General features: G+C 40.7%; 1 protein-coding gene across 3 annotated transcripts in view; it reads right to left on the bottom strand.

Moving 5' to 3' along the window:
* The window catches only part of rad18 (RAD18 E3 ubiquitin protein ligase), a 61,459-nt gene that overhangs the window by 1,517 nt on the left and 36,877 nt on the right, over nucleotides 1–23,065 (bottom strand). For 2 of the 3 annotated variants that reach the window (XM_034172384.1, XM_034172385.1), the window contains exons 9-12: nucleotides 19,741–19,801; nucleotides 13,628–13,753; nucleotides 12,095–12,233; nucleotides 667–711 (exon numbers count right to left, since the gene is read on the bottom strand). In XM_034172384.1, the coding sequence (XP_034028275.1) occupies nucleotides 667–711; nucleotides 12,095–12,233; nucleotides 13,628–13,753; nucleotides 19,741–19,801 (371 nt within the window). The remainder of the gene's footprint in view (nucleotides 1–666; nucleotides 712–12,094; nucleotides 12,234–13,627; nucleotides 13,754–19,740; nucleotides 19,802–23,065) is intronic. The other variant, XM_034172386.1, reaches the window with a different exon arrangement.

Below are 23,065 nucleotides of genomic sequence, written 5' to 3'. Positions count from 1 at the left end.
TTTTTTCAAACTTATGCAAAAACAAATCTTGAGAAAAAAAAAATACAGTGTGCAATAGTTAATTATTAAGAGCCTGTTCTTTCATATTTATGAAAACATTTTACCACATTGCAGTTGTTTTTTTTAATGAAAACTCAACCTATCATTCTTTTTGAGTTCTACACATGTGGTGATACCTTATTTACACCAGGATGTTAATAAAATCAATGCTGGCTATTCACAGAATAAAGTACTTATATCCACAGTTTCAAATTGCATAAGTCAAATGGTGTCCACTTTATGATCTTCTCAAAACATTAAAATTACTCTCTGGACTCAGAATGCATCTGAGCTTATCTAGAAACTGTTGGCTTCTGGGGGCCTAAAGCGCCCCCAGACCCCCGGCCTATGGGCTTCGGCCCTGCGGACCTCACACTTTGTCCCCTACAATTTCTAGTTCTAAACTGCGCCCTTGCTGCTCACATCTGTGCCACTTACATTTTAGTGAAAGATAATGCAGAGACGGACATGGCTTTGACCTGCATGAATGGCTTTGACCTGTGGTGCATCATGTCATATTCCACAATGGCACTGATTTAAATGTGCCATATTTACAATCTGTAAATCATACATGTTGAGTGAACAGACCAGGCAGGTGGAAAAAGTGGCCATAGTCAATCAACTTACTCAAAGCTTCCAGCAGGTTCTGGACCAAAGACGTCAGAAATCGAACTGTGGCAGAGAGAAAAGGTTATTTACAGAGATCTGGTGACAATGAATACAAGAAAACATTCCACTAATGAAACTGACAGTTGGGGCTGGGTGATAAAACAATAGTGATAAGTATAGCAAAATAACTTTTCCTCAATATAAAATACAAGATATGGTTGATAGAATGTTGACAGAACTAATTTCACCCATGTTCCCTCAATTCTCTCTGTAATTTTTTATTTTTGTGTTGTTACGAGCTTCAGAGCTTTCCCGGACTGTATGCACTGGCAGTCAGTGAAATCCTCAGTCAGATTAAATAAATGGTAAATGGACTGCATTTATATAGCGCTTTTCCATCTGCATTAGACGCTCAAAGCGCTTTACAATTATGCCTCACATTCACCCCGATGTCAGGATGCTGCCATACAAGGCGCTCACTACACACCGGGAGCAATAAGGGATTAAAGGCCTTGCCCAAGGGCCCTTAGTGATTTTCCAATCAGGCGGGGAAATTCAGTGTTCTTTGACAAAACTTGAAAACTTTAAATTTAGTGTATTTTGCTGTAAAACATGCGACTGAACAGAATTTAGACTTTATATACAGTGAGGAAAATAAGTATTTGAACACCCTGCATTTTGCAAGTTTTCCCACTTAGAAATCATGGAGGGATCTGAAATTTTCATCTTAGGTGCATGTCCACTGTGAGAGACATCTTTAAAAAAAAAAAAAAAAAAAATCCAGAAATCACAATGTATTATTTTTAATAATTTATTTGTATGGTACTGCTGCAAATAAGTATTTGAACACCTACCAACCAGCAAGAATTCTGGCTCACACAGACCTATTAATTTTTCTTTAAGAAGCCCTCTTATTCTGCACTCTTTACCTGTATTAATTGCACCTGTTTGAACTTGTTACCTGTATAAAAGACACCTGTTCACACACTCAATCAATCACTCCAAACTGTCCACCATAGCCAATACCAAAGAGCTGTCTGAGGACACCAGGGACAAAACTGTAGACCTGCACAAGGCTGGGATGGACTACAGGACAACAGGCAAGCAGCTTGGTAGAAGACAACTGCTATGATTATTTATTAGAAAGTGGAAGAAACACAAAATGACTGTCAATCTCCCTCGGTCTGGAATTCCATGCAAGATCTCACTTTGTGGGGTAAGGATGATTCTGAGAAAACTCAGAACTACACAGGAGGACCTAGTCATTGACCTGAAGAGAGCTGGGACCACAGTCACAAAGATTACATTAGTAACACATGATGCTGTCATGGTTTAAAATCCTGCAGGGCAGCAAGGTCCCCCTGCTCAAGCCAGCACATGTCCAGGCCCATTTGAAGTTCAACAGTGACCATCTGGATGATCCAGAGGAGGCATGGGAGATGGTCATTTGGTCAGATGAGACCAGAATAGAGCTTTTTGGAAACAACTCCACTTACCATGTTTAGAGGATGAGAACAACCCCAAGAAAACCATCCCAACCGTGAAGCATGGGGGTGGAAACATCATACTCTGGGGGTGCTCTTCTGCAAAGGGGAGAGGACAACTGCACCGTATTGAAGGGAGGATGGATGGGGTCATGTATTGCGAGATTTTGGCAAACAACCTCCTTCCCTCAGTAAGAGCATTGAAGATGGGTCTTCCAACATGACAATAACCCCAAACATACAGCCAGGGCAACTAAGGAGGGGCTCTGTAAGAAGCATTTCAAGGTCCTGGAGTGGCCTGGCCAGTCCCCAGACCTGAACTCAATAGAAAATCTTTGGAGGGAGCTGAAACTCCAAACCTGAAAGATTTGGAGAAGATCTGTATGGAGGAGTGGACCAAAATCCCTGCTGCAGTGTGTGCAAACCTGGTGAAAAACTACAGGAAACATCTGACCTCTGTAATTGCAAACAAAGGCTACTGTACCAAATATTAACTTTGATTTTCACAGGTGTTAAAATACTTATTTGCAGCAGTAACATACAAATAAATTATTTTAAAAATCATACATTGTGATTTCCGGATTGTTTTTTTTTTTTTTTTTAAAGATTATGTCTCTCACAGTGGACATGCACCTAAGATGAAAATTCCAGACCCCTCCATGATTTCTAAGTGGGAGAACTTGCAAAATCGCAGGGTGTTCAAATACTTTTTTCGCTCACTGTACACACACACACACACACACACACACACACACAGTATAATCTATTATTTATTTGGAGTTGACTAAATTTATTTGTCCATTTTATGACCCCCTGTAACGCTTGAAGTTTGAGTTAAGAGTTTAGTTTATTGTATAATTGGGGTATATATTTACACAGTTGTAGACTGTTCTACGGTGCATTTATCATGTTTGAATTCTGACAGAAAATAAAAACAAAAAAATGACCAAAATTAGCCTTTTATCATCACATCTTGAAAGGAACCTTTACAGAAATAATTTTGATTACATGATTATATAGATAGACTGATATGAATATGAAAAAATTATTGTGATAAGATTCACTCCCCCACCCTATGGTCCAGCCCTACTGACAGTATTGCAATAATGGGCCAAATATGAGCAACTATCATGAACAGCAATACCTAAATAGACTATGAATGATACACTGAACAAACAGAGCCAACATCACACTTTTGGGGAAGACATAGTAATTATTTTGTATGCAGTCAGTCAAAAACAGCTTTTTGTGTGAATCTTATTATTTTTTTTTTTTTTACAATAAAAAAAATAAGTGGAGGTTGGCCTCTGCCAGGGCTGCACCTTGTCACCAATCTTGTTTGTGATATTCAGGGACAGGATATCAAAGTGTAGTTGTGGGGAGGAGGGCCTTCAGTTTGGTGGACTCAGGGTAGGGAATGAAGTCTTGCCCCAAGTGAAGGAGTTCAAGTACCTCAGGGTCTTGTTCACAAGTGAGGGGACAATGGGGCATGAGATTGGCCCGAGAATAGGTGCAGCAGGTTAGTGTGGCCTGGGAAAGGAAAGTTTGGGGTCCCCTGCTGGAGCTGATGCCCCTGAAACCCGATCCTCGATAAGCGGTTGAAGATGTATGTATGTAAAAAAAAGAAGCTCAACATAAAGCTCCTTTATCAAAAGGCCTACTGGGTGCTCTAGCCACAAACATTTGTGGTGCCAGGATTCAGGATATTCTTATGTGAGGCTACCTCAGGGAAGCCAAACATCTTTTACAGTTGCTTTAGGCAGATGTAACAACCTGCTTTCATGACCAAGTTGCACAAGTCTGTCTCAACAAGGAACATATGCAGATCAGCCTGTGGCTTTATTTGTTACCAGGATTTGAAACTTAGTTCCACCAATAATCAGCCGTTAGCATTCAATGAAAACATGCCAGTTATTAAAAGAATGCTGCTGTCATGTTAAAAACAATCACACACAAAAAAGCAACACGGTTCTGCTTCTTTGTTTTGTTCTCAGCATGAATGGTGCTTAAAAAAAAAAAAACACTTACGCTGGCTAAGTTAAAGGAAACAACTTACATTTTATAAAGAAACAACATTTTAACCATGGCATGAACAACAAGCGGTTTGATTACTTGAGATTAAAAATGAAATGTGAGGGAGAAAAAAAAAACAAAAAAAAAAAATCCTGAACTTAAGACCACTTACAACACAATGACAAAGCACTCATGACTTTTATCAATGTAATTAATTACTGTGACAACACAATGCAAAAAAAAAAAAAAAAAAAAAAAAAAAAAAAAAAAAAAAAAAAAAAAACAGCACACATTACTGTGTCTGTATCCCTTCACTGGAGGATGAGTAGGAGGTGCACATTGTGTACAGACAGCGCTGCACAGGTTTTCCCATTTGTGGCTGAGTGCTCAGTTGTGAGGGAGACATAAGCATCATCATTATCATCAACTGTGTCCACAAAATATACAATTATTTCTCATGTTTGATTAGTTCGGCACTTCCCGCCACTTTAATAGCAACGTGCACTCATTTCGCTTTGGCTGTTAAAATAGGGTAATAGAGAGTAGATGCAAACTCAGCGGTAAAGCTGAAATATCAAAAAAACTAATTACAGTGACCTGAACATCTGTGCTTTAAAAGTGACTGGGGCACTTTTTCAGGCAAAAGGACAGAGCAAACTTTTCTGAGCTCCCCAGTCTCTACACAGGAATCACAGAGGTGCCTTATTTTACTCCCTACTGCAGGATTTAGCGTCCTAATAAACAAACAATAATTATTGAGCCTGGCAACATATTGGCCATGAAGAAGCACAATTCACATTGCATTCCTAACATTTATTAGCATGTAATGGTTAATTTTCTTTTGACAGCCAGCACACAGTACTGGCATCACTTTTGTGGTACAAAAACAGCTGCAAGGGACTATAGCGAAAAGCCTGAAACAGATCTAAAAATCCATAGATCCTGTAAATACTCCACCTGAGAATCAATGTAATATGTGCCAGCAAACAAGGGAAAATACGGGTAAACCCTGTTAACTCATGTTCACATAAGTTATGTTTCAGCTTTACTTGTGGTCAATTTGTGGACCCCAAAAATTTAGACTACTGTATAAATGTCTATTTTGATTATACCATTTTGGGAGGGTTTGTTAGTGTGGATAATTCTGGACAAGGAATTCTTCTTCCTCCTCGGCGGTTGCATGTCAGCAGTGAGGGCTTAGTCTCTTGTGCATTCACATGAGTGAGAGGCGGGCACATGTCTCTGGTGCGATCAGATCATTCTTTCATTCTTCATCCACGTTGTCTCCTCCACATCCTCTTTGAGTTCTATGAAGATTTTCAAGCAAGTTCTGCTTGTTAAAGCCAGCAAGTTTACAACAGTGCAAGCAACCATCACACACGTGAACCACACATGTGGTGGGCGTGTGTGTAAATTCCGGCCCAATCTGAACTGGCAGTAAGGATCTAAGGAGTCACATCCAAAAACTTTGAATCATCAAGAATCTTATGCACTGACAAAGCCTTCATTGCTGACATGCAGCAGCCTATTATTTTACTATATCTTACGTTATTTTTTATTGTGTCTATTATATGTTTTTATGTATGATGTTTGTATTTTAGTGTTGTCTCTGTTGTGCTGGTGAGCGGAAGACAATTTTCCACCTTGGTGGACATTAAAGAATCTAGTTTTTAAAAAAAGATCCCGAACCCACTCCAAATGAAGAAATCATTACCATCCAGGAAAGAATCACACTTCAAATGGTTGAAACTATTGTAATATGGCAAAAGTAAGCTGATTTGAAGGGTTTTTTGGTCATCTTCATTAACTTGCATTTCAGATAATTTGTGCTCCAGTTTTGTGGACCCCAACTCACATGAGATAACGAGGTTTACCTGCAGTTATTATTATTAATCATTAACAACAAACACATGGTTTTTCTGTATACTCGTATAAGACACACGAGAGTGTAAGTCGCAGGACCTCCCAAACTAATAATAAAAACTGACTTGGGCTCCGGAAAATGTGGTACATGGCCTGGTCTGCATTTATATAGCACTTTTTCCATTTGCCTCAGAATCTCAAAGTGTTTTACAATGATGCCTCCCATTCACATACACACACACACACACACACACACACACACACACACACACACACACACACACACACACACACACACACACACACACACACACCGATGTCAGGGTGCTGCCATACAAGGCACTCACTACACACCGGGAGCAACTTGGGGATTAAGAACCTTGCCCAAGGGCCCTTGGTGATGTTCACTGATGAACTCATCCCACCTGCTCAAAGGGATGTTAAACAGTGAAATCACCTGCTGAAGTCATTGACTGCAAAGAAAACCTGCAACCTCTTGGCCCTTTCTGGAATAGTTTGGACACCACTGCATTAGACCATCATCTCCCAGTACGGTGCATCTGGAAAGTATTCACAGCGCTTCACTTTTTCCACATTTTATGTTACAGCCTTATTCCAAAATGGATGAAATTTATTTTTTTCCCCTCAAAATACCACATAATGACAATGTGAAAAAGTTTTTTTTTAAAGATTTTTGGAAATTAAAAAACAAACAAACCCATAAACAAAAATTAAGAAATCACATAAATATTTACAGCCTTTGCCATAAAGCTCAAAATTGAGCTCAGGTGCATCCTATTTTCACTAATCATCCTTGAGATGTTTCTACAGCTAAATTGGAGTCCACCTGAGGAAAATTCAGTCAACTGGACATGATCTGGAAAGACACACACCTGTCTACATATAAGGTCCCACAATTGACAGTGCATGTCAGAGCACAAACCAAGCATGAAGTCAAAGGAATTGTCTGTAGACCTCTGAGACAGGATTGTCTCAAGACACAAATCTGGGGAAGGGTACAGAAAGATTTCTTCTGCTTTGAAGGTCCCAATTGTATTAACAGGCTGGGTAGAAACATTTGTCCCTGTATGTTCCTGGGGCAAAGGATAAAATAAATGTTCTGGCTTGACTTGAACTTGGCTGTGTCCCGTCTGTCTCCAAGGTTTCTACGTACCTATCAAACATTAGAACATGGTGTCAGAAGTGGTGCTAAAATGTTTTGAAAAGGAGAGACGATTGGATGGAAGTAAGTCACCACCACAAAAGACTGGAAAAGTTAAAAATAACTTGAGTCAACGGAAGCTAGCAAAGCACGGCTAGGCGGGAGCTAACGCTAATAAGCCATTTACAGCACCATAAACGAGGGTCATAAAAATGGCACACTGGCAGAAGACTGGATAAAATGCTTTGAGAGGTTCCGGGAACGCGTCAGGACTGGAAACTCAAGCTGATGAAAATCAGGTGAATGCAATGGATTTACAGTACAGAAGAAGCAGCTGAGGACATTTTAGTCTCTCTACATCTCACCCCAGAACAAGCGAGTGAGTACCATACAGTCAAACAGAGACTTGATGCTCACTTTGTAGCTCAGAGAAATGTAATATTTAAAAGAGCTAAGTTTCATCAGCGGCAGCAAGAGGTGGGCGAGTTGGCTGACAGCTTCATCACCGCGCTGCATTATTTAGCTGGGCACTGTGGATACTGGCTGCTACATGAGATGGTCAGAGACAGGCTAGTAGTTGGACTCCGAGACAAGTGTTTATTGGAACAGTTACAAATGGATCCAGATGTGACACTAGAAAAAGCAGTTACAAAAGCAAAGCAGAATGAATTGGTCAAGAAACAACAAGAAATGCTGATGGGAGATGTTGTTAGCATTCAACTTGACAGTGTGCGCGCAAAGCCACAAGGGGAGGTCAGAACCAAACAAAAACTACAGCCCAAACAAGGATTCAACAAAGCTAAGCCTTGCACAAGATGCGGAGACACAAAATGTCACGCATTTCAGCAGTGTCCTGCTAAAGACGTTACATGCAATAACTGCAAAAACAAAGGGCATTTTGCATGAAGTCAATGTGGAAATAATAACAGATGAAGATGAAATTGCATTTTTTTGTTCACTATCTAGTGACTCTTCAGACCCGTGCATGACAGAAATAAATATGGACAGCTACAATACTGTGTTTAAAACTGACACAAGTGCTGATGTGACAGCAGTCCCAACCAATATGCATTAGTCAAGTTCATAATGTGACGATTGAAACTTTCGTTCATAATTTTTGGAGATTAACTATACATTTTTGAAAACTTTAGGACATACTCTACCTAAAAACCAATGTTGCCATTTTTTCCCAAAGTCTATATGTCGGCCATATTGGAATTTCACAATGGCGACTACTGGTAACCTTTTTGTAATAGTATCTCTAATCCTAAGCCAGCTAGGCTTCCGATTTTAGAATGTATCTTTAGTCACTAAAAGCAATACATTACGTTGCTTAGAAGTGGAGATGTTGGTAAATTTAGTCATCATACAGTCACCATTTTGAAACTCCAAGATGGCCACCACAGAGAGCCTGGAAAAAAAAATGGCAACACTGGTTTTTGTGTTCAGTACATCCTAACATTTGCAAAAATGTACAGTTTAGTAAATCTCCAAAAAAATTTAACAAAAATACATAAGAAACTGTACTATATAGGAAAAGACAGTTCAGCGAACTAGTGCTAACAGGAAAGTGCTGATGAGGCCAGGCAGGTTAACACTGAAAGTTAAAGGCAAGTTTACTGCAATTCAAATTTGAACCCGAGATCCAGGCGGAAATTTGTCAACCACTGTGAATAGAACCCTGTTCCTCAACTGTGGAAGAGACCTCTCTCAAACATATCAGAAACCTTCCCCTCCCCTCCTCATGCTCAGCAGTAAACAGAGCAGAAAGCATGCAGCACTCGAGAGGTTCCACAGACGTGGCTCCTCTCCGGTATCGGAAAACACCACAGGTTCAGCAGAAATTTCTGACACTTGTAGGTATCAGAAGCTGATACCGATTTTGGATCGGATCAGCCCCATCCTTAATTTGCATTCACCATGTCACACATGCCTGGCAAAGACATTGCAACAGCTGATCTTCTATCGAGAGCACCAGTAGCATGTTCAGAGAAGCGAGGAGATCGACCTCTATGCCAACACTGTCGTATCCAGCCTACCTGCAGCTGAAAAGACACAAAGCAATACAAGCTCACTACGACAAGGATGTGATCTTGCAGCAGCTCAAGCAGTTTGGCATAAGAGGGTGGCCAAACAAGTTTTCAATATAAAAGAAGTTTCTCCAATACTTACCTTTTGCAGGTGAACTGACCGTTCAGAATGGTTTGTTGTTACTAGGCTGTAGGCTTATCATACCAAAAACACTCAGGGGTGACATATAAATGGACTGAATGGACTGCATTTATATAGTGCTTTTCCATCTGCATGAAGCAACTAGGAAATTAAGGACCTTGTCCAAGGGCCCTTAGTGATTTTCCGGTCAGGCTAGGATTTGAACAGAGGTTTCTCAAGCCCAACGCTTTAACCGCTAGACCATCACCTCCCCTACATACTGAACAAACTTCATGAGGGCCACTTGGGTCTAACAAAATGCAGAGAACGTGTTAAACAATCTTGTGTGGTGGTCAGGTGTCTGATAATTGTGACACCTGCTCGCAATTTCACAACAAAGACACTATGTTAGGAACTGACTTTCCTTCCAGACCATGGTGTACAGTAGGTGTAGTTTCAGTTTCGGTTTCAGTTTGGTAAAAACCAGTACCTCACTATTGTAGACTATTTCTCTAGGTTTTTTGAGGTAGCCAAACTTTCATGTACAACTTCAGAATCATTTATTGACCACTATTTTTGCTAGACATGGTATACCTGAGGTAGTACACTCAGACAATGGTCCACAGTTTGCATATGACGCTTTCCATACGTTTGCGCTAATGTGGGGTTTTTTACATGCAACATCCAGTCCACACTTCCCACAGAGTAATGGGGAGGTGGAGCATGCGATAAGGACTATTAAAGTTTTACTAAAGAAATCCTATAATCCCTACATACGTAGCTTTAATGCTTATCGTACCTCGCACTTAGGAACCGTGGTATGTGTCCTATGTTCCATGAGCAATTCTGTCAGACTATAGCCATTGGCTGTCATTCCTTCTCACCTCAATCCAAAGGGAGCCGACTTGGCAAAGGTGAACAAGAGAGAACAGAGTTACAGACAAAACCAAAAACTGAACTACGACAAACGAGACAGAGCTCACAACATGCCCGGCTTGCAGCTTGGGGACCATGTGTGGGTCAGCAGAGAGGAACTGTGGTGTCCACAGCAGACACACCCAGATACTACATCACTGAAACATCAGTTGGCAACCTCCGGAGAAACAGGTACACCTGTAGCTCCTGAGCCACATGTTACTGTCCCGAGTACATGTGGAAACAACGCAGCAGAGACTTGGAATGAACTGGTCTCTCCTGTAGTACTCCCTGACTCTAACCAACAAACACCAGAGTCTGAGAGACGTTATCCTGCTCGAGTCAGAAAGTCACCGGCGTGCCTAAAAGACTGTTACCAGAGTTGTAATGATTTTTGAGGCAGAATAATTCCCACATTCAGCTCTAGGGTTTGAGCAGTCTACCCCATTGTTGCCAACTATTCATTTTGGAAAAGATGTCAGTTGTGTTTATGTGAGGACATCTAAAGAAAGAAAAGAAAAAGATGTACGTTTGAGAAGAAACAAAAACTGATTACCAGTTTTATTAATAAGCTGTTGTAAAGTGTACAAATTGCAATACCAACAGTGTTAATGTGTTGAATTCTAAAATATTTGAATTACTCCAGTGTTCAAGAACAAATGCATTATTACAACACAATGATTTGCTCCTGTTAAGAAAGGGGGATGTATTAACAGGGTGGGTAGGAACCTCTGTCCCAGTATGTTCCTGGGGGAGAAGGATAAAATAAATGTTAGGGGTTGACTTGAACATGCCGTGCCAAATCTCTGTCTCAGAGGTTTCTATGTACCTATCAAGCATTAGAACACCAATGAGCACAGTGGCCTCAATCATCCGTAAATGGAAGCAGTTCAGATCCATCAGGACTCTTCCTAGAGCTGGCCACCCGTCTAAACTGAGTAATTGGGGGAGAAGGGCCTTAGTCAGGGAGGTGACCAAGAACCCAATGGTCACTCAGTCAGAGCTCCAGCATTCCTCTGTGTCTGCAGCAATCCACCAATCAGGCCTGTATGGTAGAGTGGCCAGACAGAAGCCACTCTTTAGTAAAAGGCACACGGCAGCCCACCTGGAGTTTGCCAAAAGGCACCTGAAGGACTCTCAGACCACGAGAAACAAAATTCTCTAGATGGATGATACAAAGATTGAACTCTTTGGTGTGAATGCCAGGCATCATGTTTGGAAGAAACCAGGCACCATCCCTACAGTGAAGCATGGTGGTGTCAGCATCACGCTGTGGGGATGTTTTTATGTTTTTCAGCGGCAGGAGTTGGGAGACTAGTCAGGATTGAGGGAAAGATGAATGCAGCAATGTACAGAAACATCCTGGATGAAAACCTGCTCCACAGCGCTCTTGACCTCAGACTGGGGTGACGGTTCATTTTTCAGCAGGACAATGACCCTAAGCACACAGCCAAGATATCAAAGGAGTGGCTTCAGGACAACTCTGAATGTCTTTGAGAGGCCCAGCCAAAGCCCAGAGCTGAATCCAACTGAACGTCTCTGGAGAGATCTGAAAATGGCTGTCGACGCTCCCCATCCAACCTGATGGAGCTTGAGAGATGCTGCAAAGAGGAATGGGCAAAAATGCCCAAAGATAGGTGTGCCAAGCTTGTGCCATCATATTCAAGAAGACTTGAGGCTGCAACTGCTGCCAAATGTACACCAACAAAGTATTGCGCAAAGGGTGTGAATACTTATGTACATGCGATTTCTTTCTTAGATTTTTATTCGTAATAAATACCCCATTTTAGATTAAGGCTGTAACATAAAATGTTGAAAAGTGAAGCATTGAGAATCAGGATGTCTCTCTATGGCTCACCTGCTGATTGAGACATCACTACAGCTATCGTAACCAGGGCTGGCAGGCAGTGAAATCCGTTGTGTAGATGTTTCCGGCACCACTGCTTCACTGTCTTCTAACTTAACGATTACCCACTTGTGGGGTTCTGCAATTTGATCTGAAACACAAATACATACAGTCAGAAGAGAAAATTACCCATCAAGTGAGCTATGTGTAAAACAATTCCCAGGAAAACACAGGGCACACACACACTCCTTTTATTCTGCCCTCAAGGCATGATATATTTTGATGACGTTTTTGTATTTTCTACAACATCATAATAGACTTTCAAAACCAAATGCAATGCAATGGCATCACTTAATGGGGTAATGCATATTCCGTGATTCTAAATTACATTCTACTGTGCAAGTTGCAACAGCATTACATAGCTGTGTTGGGCAACTCGTGTCATTTAAAATTCAAAGTCTGATGCAGAAACAATTGTAACTAATCACTCGTACAACTTATGTTCTGATTCATTAACGTGCAACCTTTTAATGTAATGCTAAATGGACTGCATTTATATAGTGCTTTTCCATCTGCATCAGACGCTCAAAGCACTTTACAATGATGCCTCCCATTCACACAAACGCACTCACACACCGATGTCAAGGTGCTGACATGCAAGCCGCTCACTGCACACCGGGACCAACTTGGGGATTAAGGACCTTGCCCAAGGGGTCTTCGTGATTTTCCGGTCAGGCTGGGATTTGAACAGAGGATCCTCTGGTCTCAAGACCAACGCTTAACCACTAGATCATCACCTCCAAACACTAATGGCTTCATCTTATAGTTATGATTTAGAAAATATGGCATTCATTGTTCAGGGATTGTTTTTTTTTTAACTCATCAAATGTGTAATTGTGTCAAATGTTTAAGTGACCCATGTCATTTATAATACGACCTCAGGCTACAACTAAAGATCATTTTCGAGATCTGTTAATTGACCATTTGGTGTCTCAATTAGTTGTTTGGCCCATGTAAAAAAAAAAGAAAAAAAAAAAAGTCAATTTCATCCAGAGCACAAGATGACAAATCAAATCAAATGTCAGATTTTATCCGCAGCGCACATCATTTACTGCCAGATAGGAGTAAAGCGGCTAGTAAAATAAGCCAGAAAATACATTACAATACATTACATTATCAACTTTCTGTTCCCCTAATTCCTAGACAGCATTGAAGAGTTGCACTCACATCACTACAGCTGAGTGACACAGGAATACAGTATAAGCCATCATTAAAGGCAGCAACGACCGTTTAAACCTACACATTAAGAATAAGCCAATGCTAGCTATGATCTACTTGTCTGCTGTTTACCAGAGAGAATAAATGGAGTACCTGTGTTGTTTTGGGTTTTAGGCAGATAAAGATCTTTGCAAAAATGATCTGACAGTGTGGCTCCATACTGTGTTACAGGGAAACACTGCCATTTGATATGGGACAGGACATATTTAAAAGCCTTTTCTGGTCCATATACTTGATGGCTAGAGATTGTTAATAAGTTGTCAATACCTGAAGGGTTAGTTTGCTCGATCTGCTCTTCTGTCTTAGTCAGCTCCTGTTTGATATGAGTTTTGCTCTCCATGCGACCCCGGACTTGGGCAATAAGGCGGGTAAAATCACTGCTGTGCTGCTTCCCTGCAAGACAAATGATGTAAACAGTTTTTCAACTTCAATTTATTTTCCTTTATATAGTGCCAAATCACAACAGAGTTGCCTCAAGGCGCTTCACACAGGTAAGGTCTAACCTTACCAACCCCCAGAGCAACAGTGGTAAGGAAAAACTCCTTCTGAGGAAGAAACCTCAAGCAGACCAGACTCAAAGAGGTGACCCTCTGCATGGGCCATGCTACAAACATAAATTACAGAAACAATTCACAGAACAATTCACGGACGAATATACAAGAATTGCTGTTGGTGCACAGGACAGGAGGGTCGCCAACACAAATACAACTCCCATCTCTGGATGGAGCTGCACCATAAACAGAGAAAAAACAGAATCAGGCACCAGAAAGACAAAAAATACTGTATAATTTGTCAGCATTAATCAACAAGAAAAACTGAAGAAATACTAAGGATCGCCGGCCGCTAGCCCTAAGCTTCACTAAAAGACCCAGAATTTAGGTAAAGTTGAGGCCGTGGCCCGCTCCAATTACTAATAACATGAATTAAAAGAGTAAAAAGCGTAAAACAAAACTGTACCAGTATGCTAGCCATATGAAAGGGAAAAGAAGTGCGTCTTAAGTCTGGGCTTGAAAGTCTCAACAGAATCTGATTGTTTTATTGATGCAGGGAGACCATTTCACAGAACAGGGGCACAATAAGAGAAAGCTCTGTGACCCGCAGACTTCTTATTCACCTTAGGGACACAAAGTAGTCCTGCACCCTGAGAACGTAAAGCCCGGGCTGGTACGTAAGGTTTAATTAGGCCAGCTAGGTAGGGAGGTGCCAGTCCATGAATAAATTTATAGGTTAGTAGCAGAACCTTCAAATCTGATCTCACTGGGACAGAAAGCCAGTGAAGAGATGCCAAAATGGGTGTAATGTGGTCGAACTTTCTGCTTCGTGTCAAAAGTCTGGCTGCAGCATTCTGAACCAACTGGAGACCCCTAATGCTAGACTGAGGTAAACCAGAAAATAGAACATTGCAGTAGTCCAATCTAGAAGAGATGAACGCATGGATCAGGGTCTCAGCATCAGCCATAGACAGAATGGGACGAATCTTCGCTATATTTTGCAGGTGGAAGCAAGCAGTCCTTGTAATATTCTAATATGGAGGCCAAAGGACAACGAAGGATCAAAAATTATCCCAAAGTTCCTCACTTTGTCAGTGTGATGTATGACACATGAGCCTAGGCTGAGTGTTAACTGGTAAATTGATGCCGATGTCTCACTGCACCAAGAACCATAATTTCAGTCTTATCAGAGTTTAAAAGTAGGAAGTTTCTAGACATCCAACTTCTCACTGCTGCAAGGCAATCTTCTAAGGATTTTATGTGAACAAGATTACCAGCAGTTATCGGAATATATAACTGAGTATCATCTGCATAGCAGTGAAAGGTAATCCCAAAATGCCGCAATATGTGCCCAAGGGGTGCTATATAAAGGGAGAAATGCAGGGGGCCTAAGACAGACCCCTGTGGAACCCCAAATTTCATGTCACTAAGGTTAGAGGTAGTGTTACTGTACAAAACACAGTGAGAATGACTGGTCAAGTATGACGTCAGCCATGCAAGGGCACTCCCAGTAATCCCAAAATGATTTTCCAGCCTATCAAGTAGAATATGATGATCCATTGTATCAAAAGCAGCACTGAGATCTAACAGCAACAGAACCATAGTGGTGTCTGAATCCATTGTAAGCAGAAGATCATTCACCACTTTAGTGAGAGCCGTCTCTGTGGAAAGATAATTTCTAAACGCAGACTGCACTGGCTCAAAGAGATTATTCTCAGTAAGATAGTCTACAAGCTGCCGTGACACCACTTTTTCCAGAATTTTAGAGCAAAATGATAGATTTGATATCGGCCGATAGTTTTTCAATACACTAGGGTCAAGATTAGGTTTCTTAAGTAATGGTTTAATCACTGCAGATTTGAAACATTTAGGAACAGATCCAGAAGTTAAAGAAAGATTAATAATTTCCAGCACAATCTGCCCAAGAGTAGGCCACAGGTCCTTAACAGTTTTGTTGGTATAGGATCAAATAAACAGGTGCTTTTTGTTGACGTTACAAGTTTCGTCAGCATGCCTAGAGAGATACTATCAAATTCTGTAAATCTAGGTAATACCTCAGTAGTGGCGCCCACCTCAACAGCAGGGTGTAGTGGCTGGGTTAAGGCATGCTGGGATGTGTTCAACCTAATGTCATCTATTTTCTTCTCAAAGTAATCCAGGAACTATTGTGCTGTAAAAGGAGAGCAACCTACAGGTGGTTGTCCATGAATAAGTGTTGCCACCGTGTCAAACAAGAACATTGAGTTATGCTTGTTTTTGTTGATCAAATCAGAGTAGTAGGTCTGCTTTGTAGCCAATAATGCATGCTTACAGTCTAAGATAGCATCACGCCACACAAGGTGGAATACTTCTAATTTTGAACAACACCATTTCCGTTCTAGACCTCTTGCTTTGTGCTTGAGGTCACGCAGGTAATCACTGAACCAAGGTGACTGTGATTTGGGGGAGCGTGGTTTCAACACAGGTGGTGCAATCATGTCGAGTGTAGTTTTGGGCACAGAGTTTAAACTCTCCACAAGTCTGTCTACTGACTGTGTATTTGTCAAAAGTGAGGCTAAGACATCAGGCGGTCTAGCTTCTAGTTCAGTCTTAGTTGAGGAGTTGATGTATCGCTGCAGTGATAAATAAGGTTGTTGTTCCACTAAACACGGCAGCGAAACTGTAAACTTAAGTGAGTGATCAGAGACCACTGATGTAAGAGGCATGATGTCAATATTCGTGACAGCAATACCACGTGGAGAACCAGATCCAGGGTATTTCCACTAATGTGTGTTGAATCCCGAATGCACTGCCGAAATCCTAATGCATCCACAATTTCCATCAATGATTTTCAGAGGGGATCAGAAGGCTTATTTATATGAACGTTAAAGTCACCAATGATCAGAATGTTATCTGCACTAGTTGACAAGTTAGAGATGAATGCACCAAATTCATCTAAGAAGTTCTTTCTGAAAGCCCACTGAAGAGCCAAAACATTCTCAGTTATAAACACAAATGTTCTGTGATGCACACAAATGTATATCAAAATTTTAATAAGTATTTTTGACCTGGAAGACAGCAAATTTTAACTTTTAAAAATATACCTCTTCTCTGATGTCACTAAGAAAATAGGCAGAAGAGAATCCAGCTCTACAAGAGTAATAAGCTGTGTATTTTAACAAAAGAAAAACAAAAGTCGCTAACATTATATTAATAGACTGAAGGGACTAAGATTTCAAGATCCTATCGTTGCATCGTTTCATTAGTTACTTCATCCAAACCATCAACATGTTTATTAGACCCCATTCCTACCAGGCTGCTCAAGGAAGCCCTACCATTATTTAATGCTTCGATCTTAAATATGATCAATCTATCTTTGTTAGTTGGCTATGTACCACAGGCTTTTAAGGTGGCAGTAATTAAACCATTACTTAAAAAGCCATCACTTGACCCAGCTATCTTAGCTAATTATAGGCCAATCTCCAACCTTCCTTTTCTCTCAAAAATTCTTGAAAGGGTAGTTGTAAAACAGCTAACTGATCATCTGCAGAGGAATGGTCTATTTGAAGAGTTTCAGTCAGGTTTTAGAATTCATCATAGTACAGAAACAGCATTAGTGAAGGTTACAAATGATCTTCTTATGGCCTCGGACAGTGGACTCGTCTCTGTGCTTGTTCTGTTGGACCTCAGTGCTGCTTTTGATACTGTTGACCATAAAATTTTATTACAGAGATTAGAGCATGCCATAGGTATTAAAGGCACTGCGCTGCGGTGGTTTGAATCATATTTGTCTAATAGATTACAATTTGTTCATGTAAATGGGGACTCTTCTCCACAGACTAAAGTTAATTATGGAGTTCCACAAGGTTCTGTGCTAGGACCAATTTTATTCACTTTATACATGCTTCCCTTAGGCAGTATTATTAGACGGTATTGCTTAAATTTTCATTGTTACGCAGATGATACCCAGCTTTATCTATCCATGAAGCCAGAGGACACAAAACCAATTAGCTAAACTGCAGGATTGTCTTACAGACAAAGACATGGATGACCTCTAATTTCCTGCTTTTAAACTCAGATAAAACTGAAGTTATTGTACTTGGCCCCACAAATCTTAGAAACATGGTGTCTAACCAGATCCTTACTCTGGATGGCATTACCCTGACCTCTAGTAATACTGTGAGAAATCTTGGAGTCATTTTTGATCAGGATATGTCATTCAAAGCGCATATTAAACAAATATGTAGGACTGCTTTTTTGCATTTACGCAATATCTCTAAAATCAGAAAGGTCTTGTCTCAGAGTGATGCTGAAAAACTAATTCATGCATTTATTTCCTCTAGGCTGGACTATTGTAATTCATTATTATCAGGTTGTCCTAAAAGTTCCCTAAAAAGCCTTCAGTTAATTCAAAATGCTGCAGCTAGAGTACTGACGGGGACTAGAAGGAGAGAGCATATCTCACCCATATTGGCCTCTCTTCATTGGCTTCCTGTTAATTCTAGAATAGAATTTAAAATTCTTCTTCTTACTTATAAGGTTTTGAATAATCAGGTCCCATCTTATCTTAGGGACCTCGCAGTACCATATCACCCCAATAGAGCGCTTCGCTCTCAGACTGCAGGCTTACTTGTAGTTCCTAGGGTTTGTAAGAGTAGAATGGGAGGCAGAGCCTTCAGCTTTCAGGCTCCTCTCCTGTGGAACCAGCTCCCAATTCAGATCAGGGAGACAGACACCCTCTCTACTTTTAAGATTAGGCTTAAAACTTTCCTTTTTGCTATAGCTTATAGTTAGGGCTGGATCAGGTGACCCTGAACCATCCCTTAGTTATGCTGCTATAGACGTAGACTGCTGGGGGGTTCCCATGATGCACTGTTTCTTTCTCTTTTTGCTCTGTATGCACCACTCTGCATTTAATCATTAGTGATCGATCTCTGCTCCCCTCCACAGCATGTCTTTTTCCTGGTTCTCTCCCTCAGCCCCAACCAGTCCCAGCAGAAGACTGCCCCTCCCTGAGCCTGGTTCTGCTGGAGGTTTCTTCCTGTTAAAAGGGAGTTTTTCCTTCCCACTGTAGCCAAGTGCTTGCTCACAGGGGGTCGTTTTGACCGTTGGGGTTTTACATAATTATTGTATGGCCTTGCCTTACTATATAAAGCGCCTTGGGGCAACTGTTTGTTGTGATTTGGCGCTATATAAAAAAATTGATTGATTGATTGATAAGCACAAGTGTATGGTTTAAACAGTAACCCATAGCAGTAAAATTGTAATATATGGCTGCCTACGATACTGTACAGGGTGTACCTCCACCTCTCACCCAATGGCCACTGGAATGGGCTCCATCTCCCCAGTGACCCTTAATTAAAATAAGCAGTTATAGAAAATTAATGAATGCAAAACTGCATATTGTTGAATACTAAAGCTGACTGAGAAAAAACAAAAAAAAAACAAAACAAAAAAAGTTTCATAAATGGCATTTCAAAAAAGTTGCAGATAAATATCATGAATACAGACTTTTTTGTTTTAGAAACAATATTTACAATGTATCAAACAAAACACTGAATGCATTTTAGATGCATTTTAGATAAGATTAGATAAAACTTTATTGATCCCTTGGGAAGACTCCCTCAGAGAAATTGACATTTTTGTGCTCAGAAGTAAAACAGGACAGATAAAACATGAGAGGAGAATACAGTACTTTAAAGCTGATTCAGAATTCACAGACGCAACAGAGTAAGGAAAAATGAGGTTGCATATACACTATACATTCCATCTGCCTTACAAATATCAGTGTTTACACAGGTTATTGCTGGCCAACAAGGACAGAGTTTTGATTAAATGACCTTTTCTGGCCCAAATGAATTGAAACCAGCCTCGTGTGTCAGAGATTGTGATGCTGAGAAAATTACTTACTATAGTTTGAATGCATCTCAGCAATCTCCTCCTCAGATTGATTTTTGGAAAAAACCATGACCTGAAAAGTGTTGGGAAAAAACAAAAACAATAATAACAACAATAAACAAAAGCAGAACAGCGTTATGACAATATTAACAAAGTCCTTTCCTTGTTACTTGCTTGGGTTCAGATAATTTATTGGAGCCATCTATTTATACCACACACAGAAAGCACTTAAGTGAATGCAAAAAAGCAGTCTGTTTTACAACTACCCTTTCAAGAGTTTGTGAGTTATACCACGGAGTCAGGCACTTCTGATTTAAAGCTCTCTTGTTCAGAGGAGCTACAGCATCCAAAGTTGTCTTCAATGAGGATGTAAAACCATTTACGAGATACTCTATCTCACTTACAGAGTTTAGGGAGCTACTCTGCAATGTGTTGGTATATGGCATTAGAGAACATAAAGAAGGAATCATATCCTTAAACCTAGTTACAGCGCTTTCTGAAAGACTTCTAGTGTAATTAAACTTATTCCCCACTGCTGGGTAGTCCATCAGAGTAAATGTAAATGTTATTAAGAAATGATCAGACAGAAGGGAGTTTTCAGGGAATACTGTTAAGTCTTCAATTTCCATACCATAAGTCAGAACAAGATCTAAGATACGATTAAAGTGGTGGGTGGACTCATTTACATTTTGAGCAAAGCCAATTGAGTCTAATAATAGATTAAATGCAAATCGCCCACTATAATTATCTTATCTGAGCTAAGCACTAAGTCAGACAAGAGTTCTGAAAATTCACAGAGAAACTCACAGTAACGACCAGGTGGACAATAGATAATAAATAAAACTGGTTTTTGGGACTTCCAATTTGGATGGACAAGACTAAGAGTCAAGCTTTCAAATGAATTAAAGTTCTGTCTGGGTTTTTGATTAATTAATAAGCTGGAATGGAAGATTGCTGCTAATCCTCCGCCTCGGCCCATGCTACGAGCATTCTGGCAGTTAGTGTGACTCGGGGGTGTTGACTCATTTAAACTAACATATTCATCCTGCTGTAACCAGGTTTCTGTAAGGCAGAATAAATCAATATGTTGATCAATTATTATATCATTTACTAACAGGGACTTAGAAGAGAGAGATCTAATGTTTAATAGACCACATTTAACTGTTTTAGTCTGTGGTGCAGTTGAAGGTGCTATATTATTTTTTCTTTTTGAATTTTTATGCTTAAATAGATTTTTGCTGGTTATTGGTGGTCTGGGAGCAGGCACCGTCTCTACGGGGATGGAGTAATGAGGGGATGGCAGGGGGAGAGAAGCTGCAGAGAGGTGTGTAAGACTACAACTCTGCTTCGTGGTCCCAACCCTGGATAGTCACGGTTTGGAGGATTTAAGAAAATTGGCCAGATTTCTAGAAATGAGAGCTGCTCCATCCAAAGTGGGATGGATGCCGTCTCTCCTAACAAGACCAGGTTTTCCCCAGAAGCTTTGCCAATTATCTATGAAGCCCACCTCATTTTTTGGACACCACTCAGACAGCCTGCAATTCAAGGAGAACATGCGGCTAAACATGTCACTCCCGGTCCGATTGGGGAGGGGCCCAGAGAAAACTACAGAGTCCGACATTGTTTTTGCAAAGTTACACACCGATCCAATGTTAATTTCAGTGACCTCCGATTGGCGTAACCGGGTGTCATTACTGCCGACGTGAATTACAATCTTACCAAATTTACACTTAGCCTTAGCCAGCACTTTCAAATTTCCTTCAATGTCGCCTGCTCTGGCCCCCGGAAGACAATTGACTATGGTTGCTGGTGTCACTAACTTCACATTTCTCAAAACAGAGTCGCCAATTACCAGAGTTTGATCCTCGGCGGGTGTGTCGTCGAGTGGGGAAAAACGGTTAGAAATGTGAACGGGTTGGCGGTGTACACGGGGCTTCTGTTTAGAACTACGCTTCCTCCTCACAGTCACCCAGTCGGCCTGCTTTCCCGGCTGCTCGGGATCTGCCAGACGGAAACTAACGGCAGCTAAGCTACCTTGGTCCACACCGACTACAGGGGCCTGGCTAGCTGTAGAATTTTCCACGGTGCGGAGCCGAGTCTCCAATTCGCCCAGTCTGGCCTCCAAAGCTACGAATAAGCAACACTTATTACAAGTACCATTACTGCTAAAGGAGGCTGAGGAATAACTAAACATTTCACACCCAGAGCAGAAAAGTGCGGGAGAGACAGGAGAAGCCGCCATGCTAAACCGGCTAAGAGCTAGTAGCTGCGCTAAGCTAGCGGATTCCTAAAAACACACAAAGTGAATAATGTGTAAATAATTTAGAGGTGATTCAGCAGAGGGAGTGCTTTAGTTAAGGCACGTGAAGATTACACTGTGAAACAAATCGTTATCTAGGTAACTAGATCAATCTAACTGCGCAGATTAAACAGCTAACAGATACAGCAAAACACCGCTGTGCTCCGGAACAGGAAGTGATACAATACCGCAGTGAGAGCCAACCACCAGTAGAGGCAAGCAAGAGCTCTTCTCTAATGTGGAATGTTATATTCCATAACAGCTGTACTTTGTTGCAAATACTCTGAAATATTGTTTAAATCCGCTTATATTCATTGTCTATTCTTTTTTGTGGTGTATTGCAACCATTTGTGGTGCATTAAAGCAAACTACCCATATAGAACAGTTTAATGTACACAATAATTTTAATCATTGTGCAGGATTTATTTATTTATTCATAATCATAATGTGCCTAAAATAAGTGCACAGTACAGTGTATCTGGAAAGTATTCACTGTGCTTCACTTTTTCCACATTTTCTTATGTTACAGCCTTATTCCAAAAATGGATGAAATTCATTTTTCCCCTGAAGATTCTGCACACAAAACCCCATAATGACAATGGGGTGAATTGAGATTTTTTGTAAATTTATTCATTTAAAAAAAGCCATATGTACATAAGTATTCAAGCTTTGCCATGAAACTCAAAACTGAGCTCAGGTGCATCCTGTTGCCACTGATCATCCTTGAGATGTTTCTACAGCTTAAATGGAGTCCATCTGGGTAAATTCAGTTGATTGGACATGGTTTGGAAAGGCACACACCTGTCTACATATAAGGTCCCACAGTTGAGAGTCCATGCCAGAGCACAAACCAAGCATGAAGTCAAAGGAATTGTCTGTAGACCTCAGAGAGAACTGTCTCGAGACACACATTTGGGGAAGGGTACAGAAACATTTCTGCTGCTTTCAAGGTCCCAATGAGCACAGTGGTCTCAGTCATCCGTAAATGGAAGAAGTTCAGATTCACCAGGACTCTTACTAGGGCTGGAGACCCATCTA

The sequence above is a fragment of the Thalassophryne amazonica genome, chromosome 6 (assembly GCF_902500255.1).
Source record: "Thalassophryne amazonica chromosome 6, fThaAma1.1, whole genome shotgun sequence".
In the NCBI taxonomy this organism is placed as follows: Eukaryota; Metazoa; Chordata; class Actinopteri; order Batrachoidiformes; family Batrachoididae; genus Thalassophryne; species Thalassophryne amazonica.
Note: the sequence above shows the minus strand (reverse complement) of the source record. Positions and strands in the feature narration are given on the sequence as shown.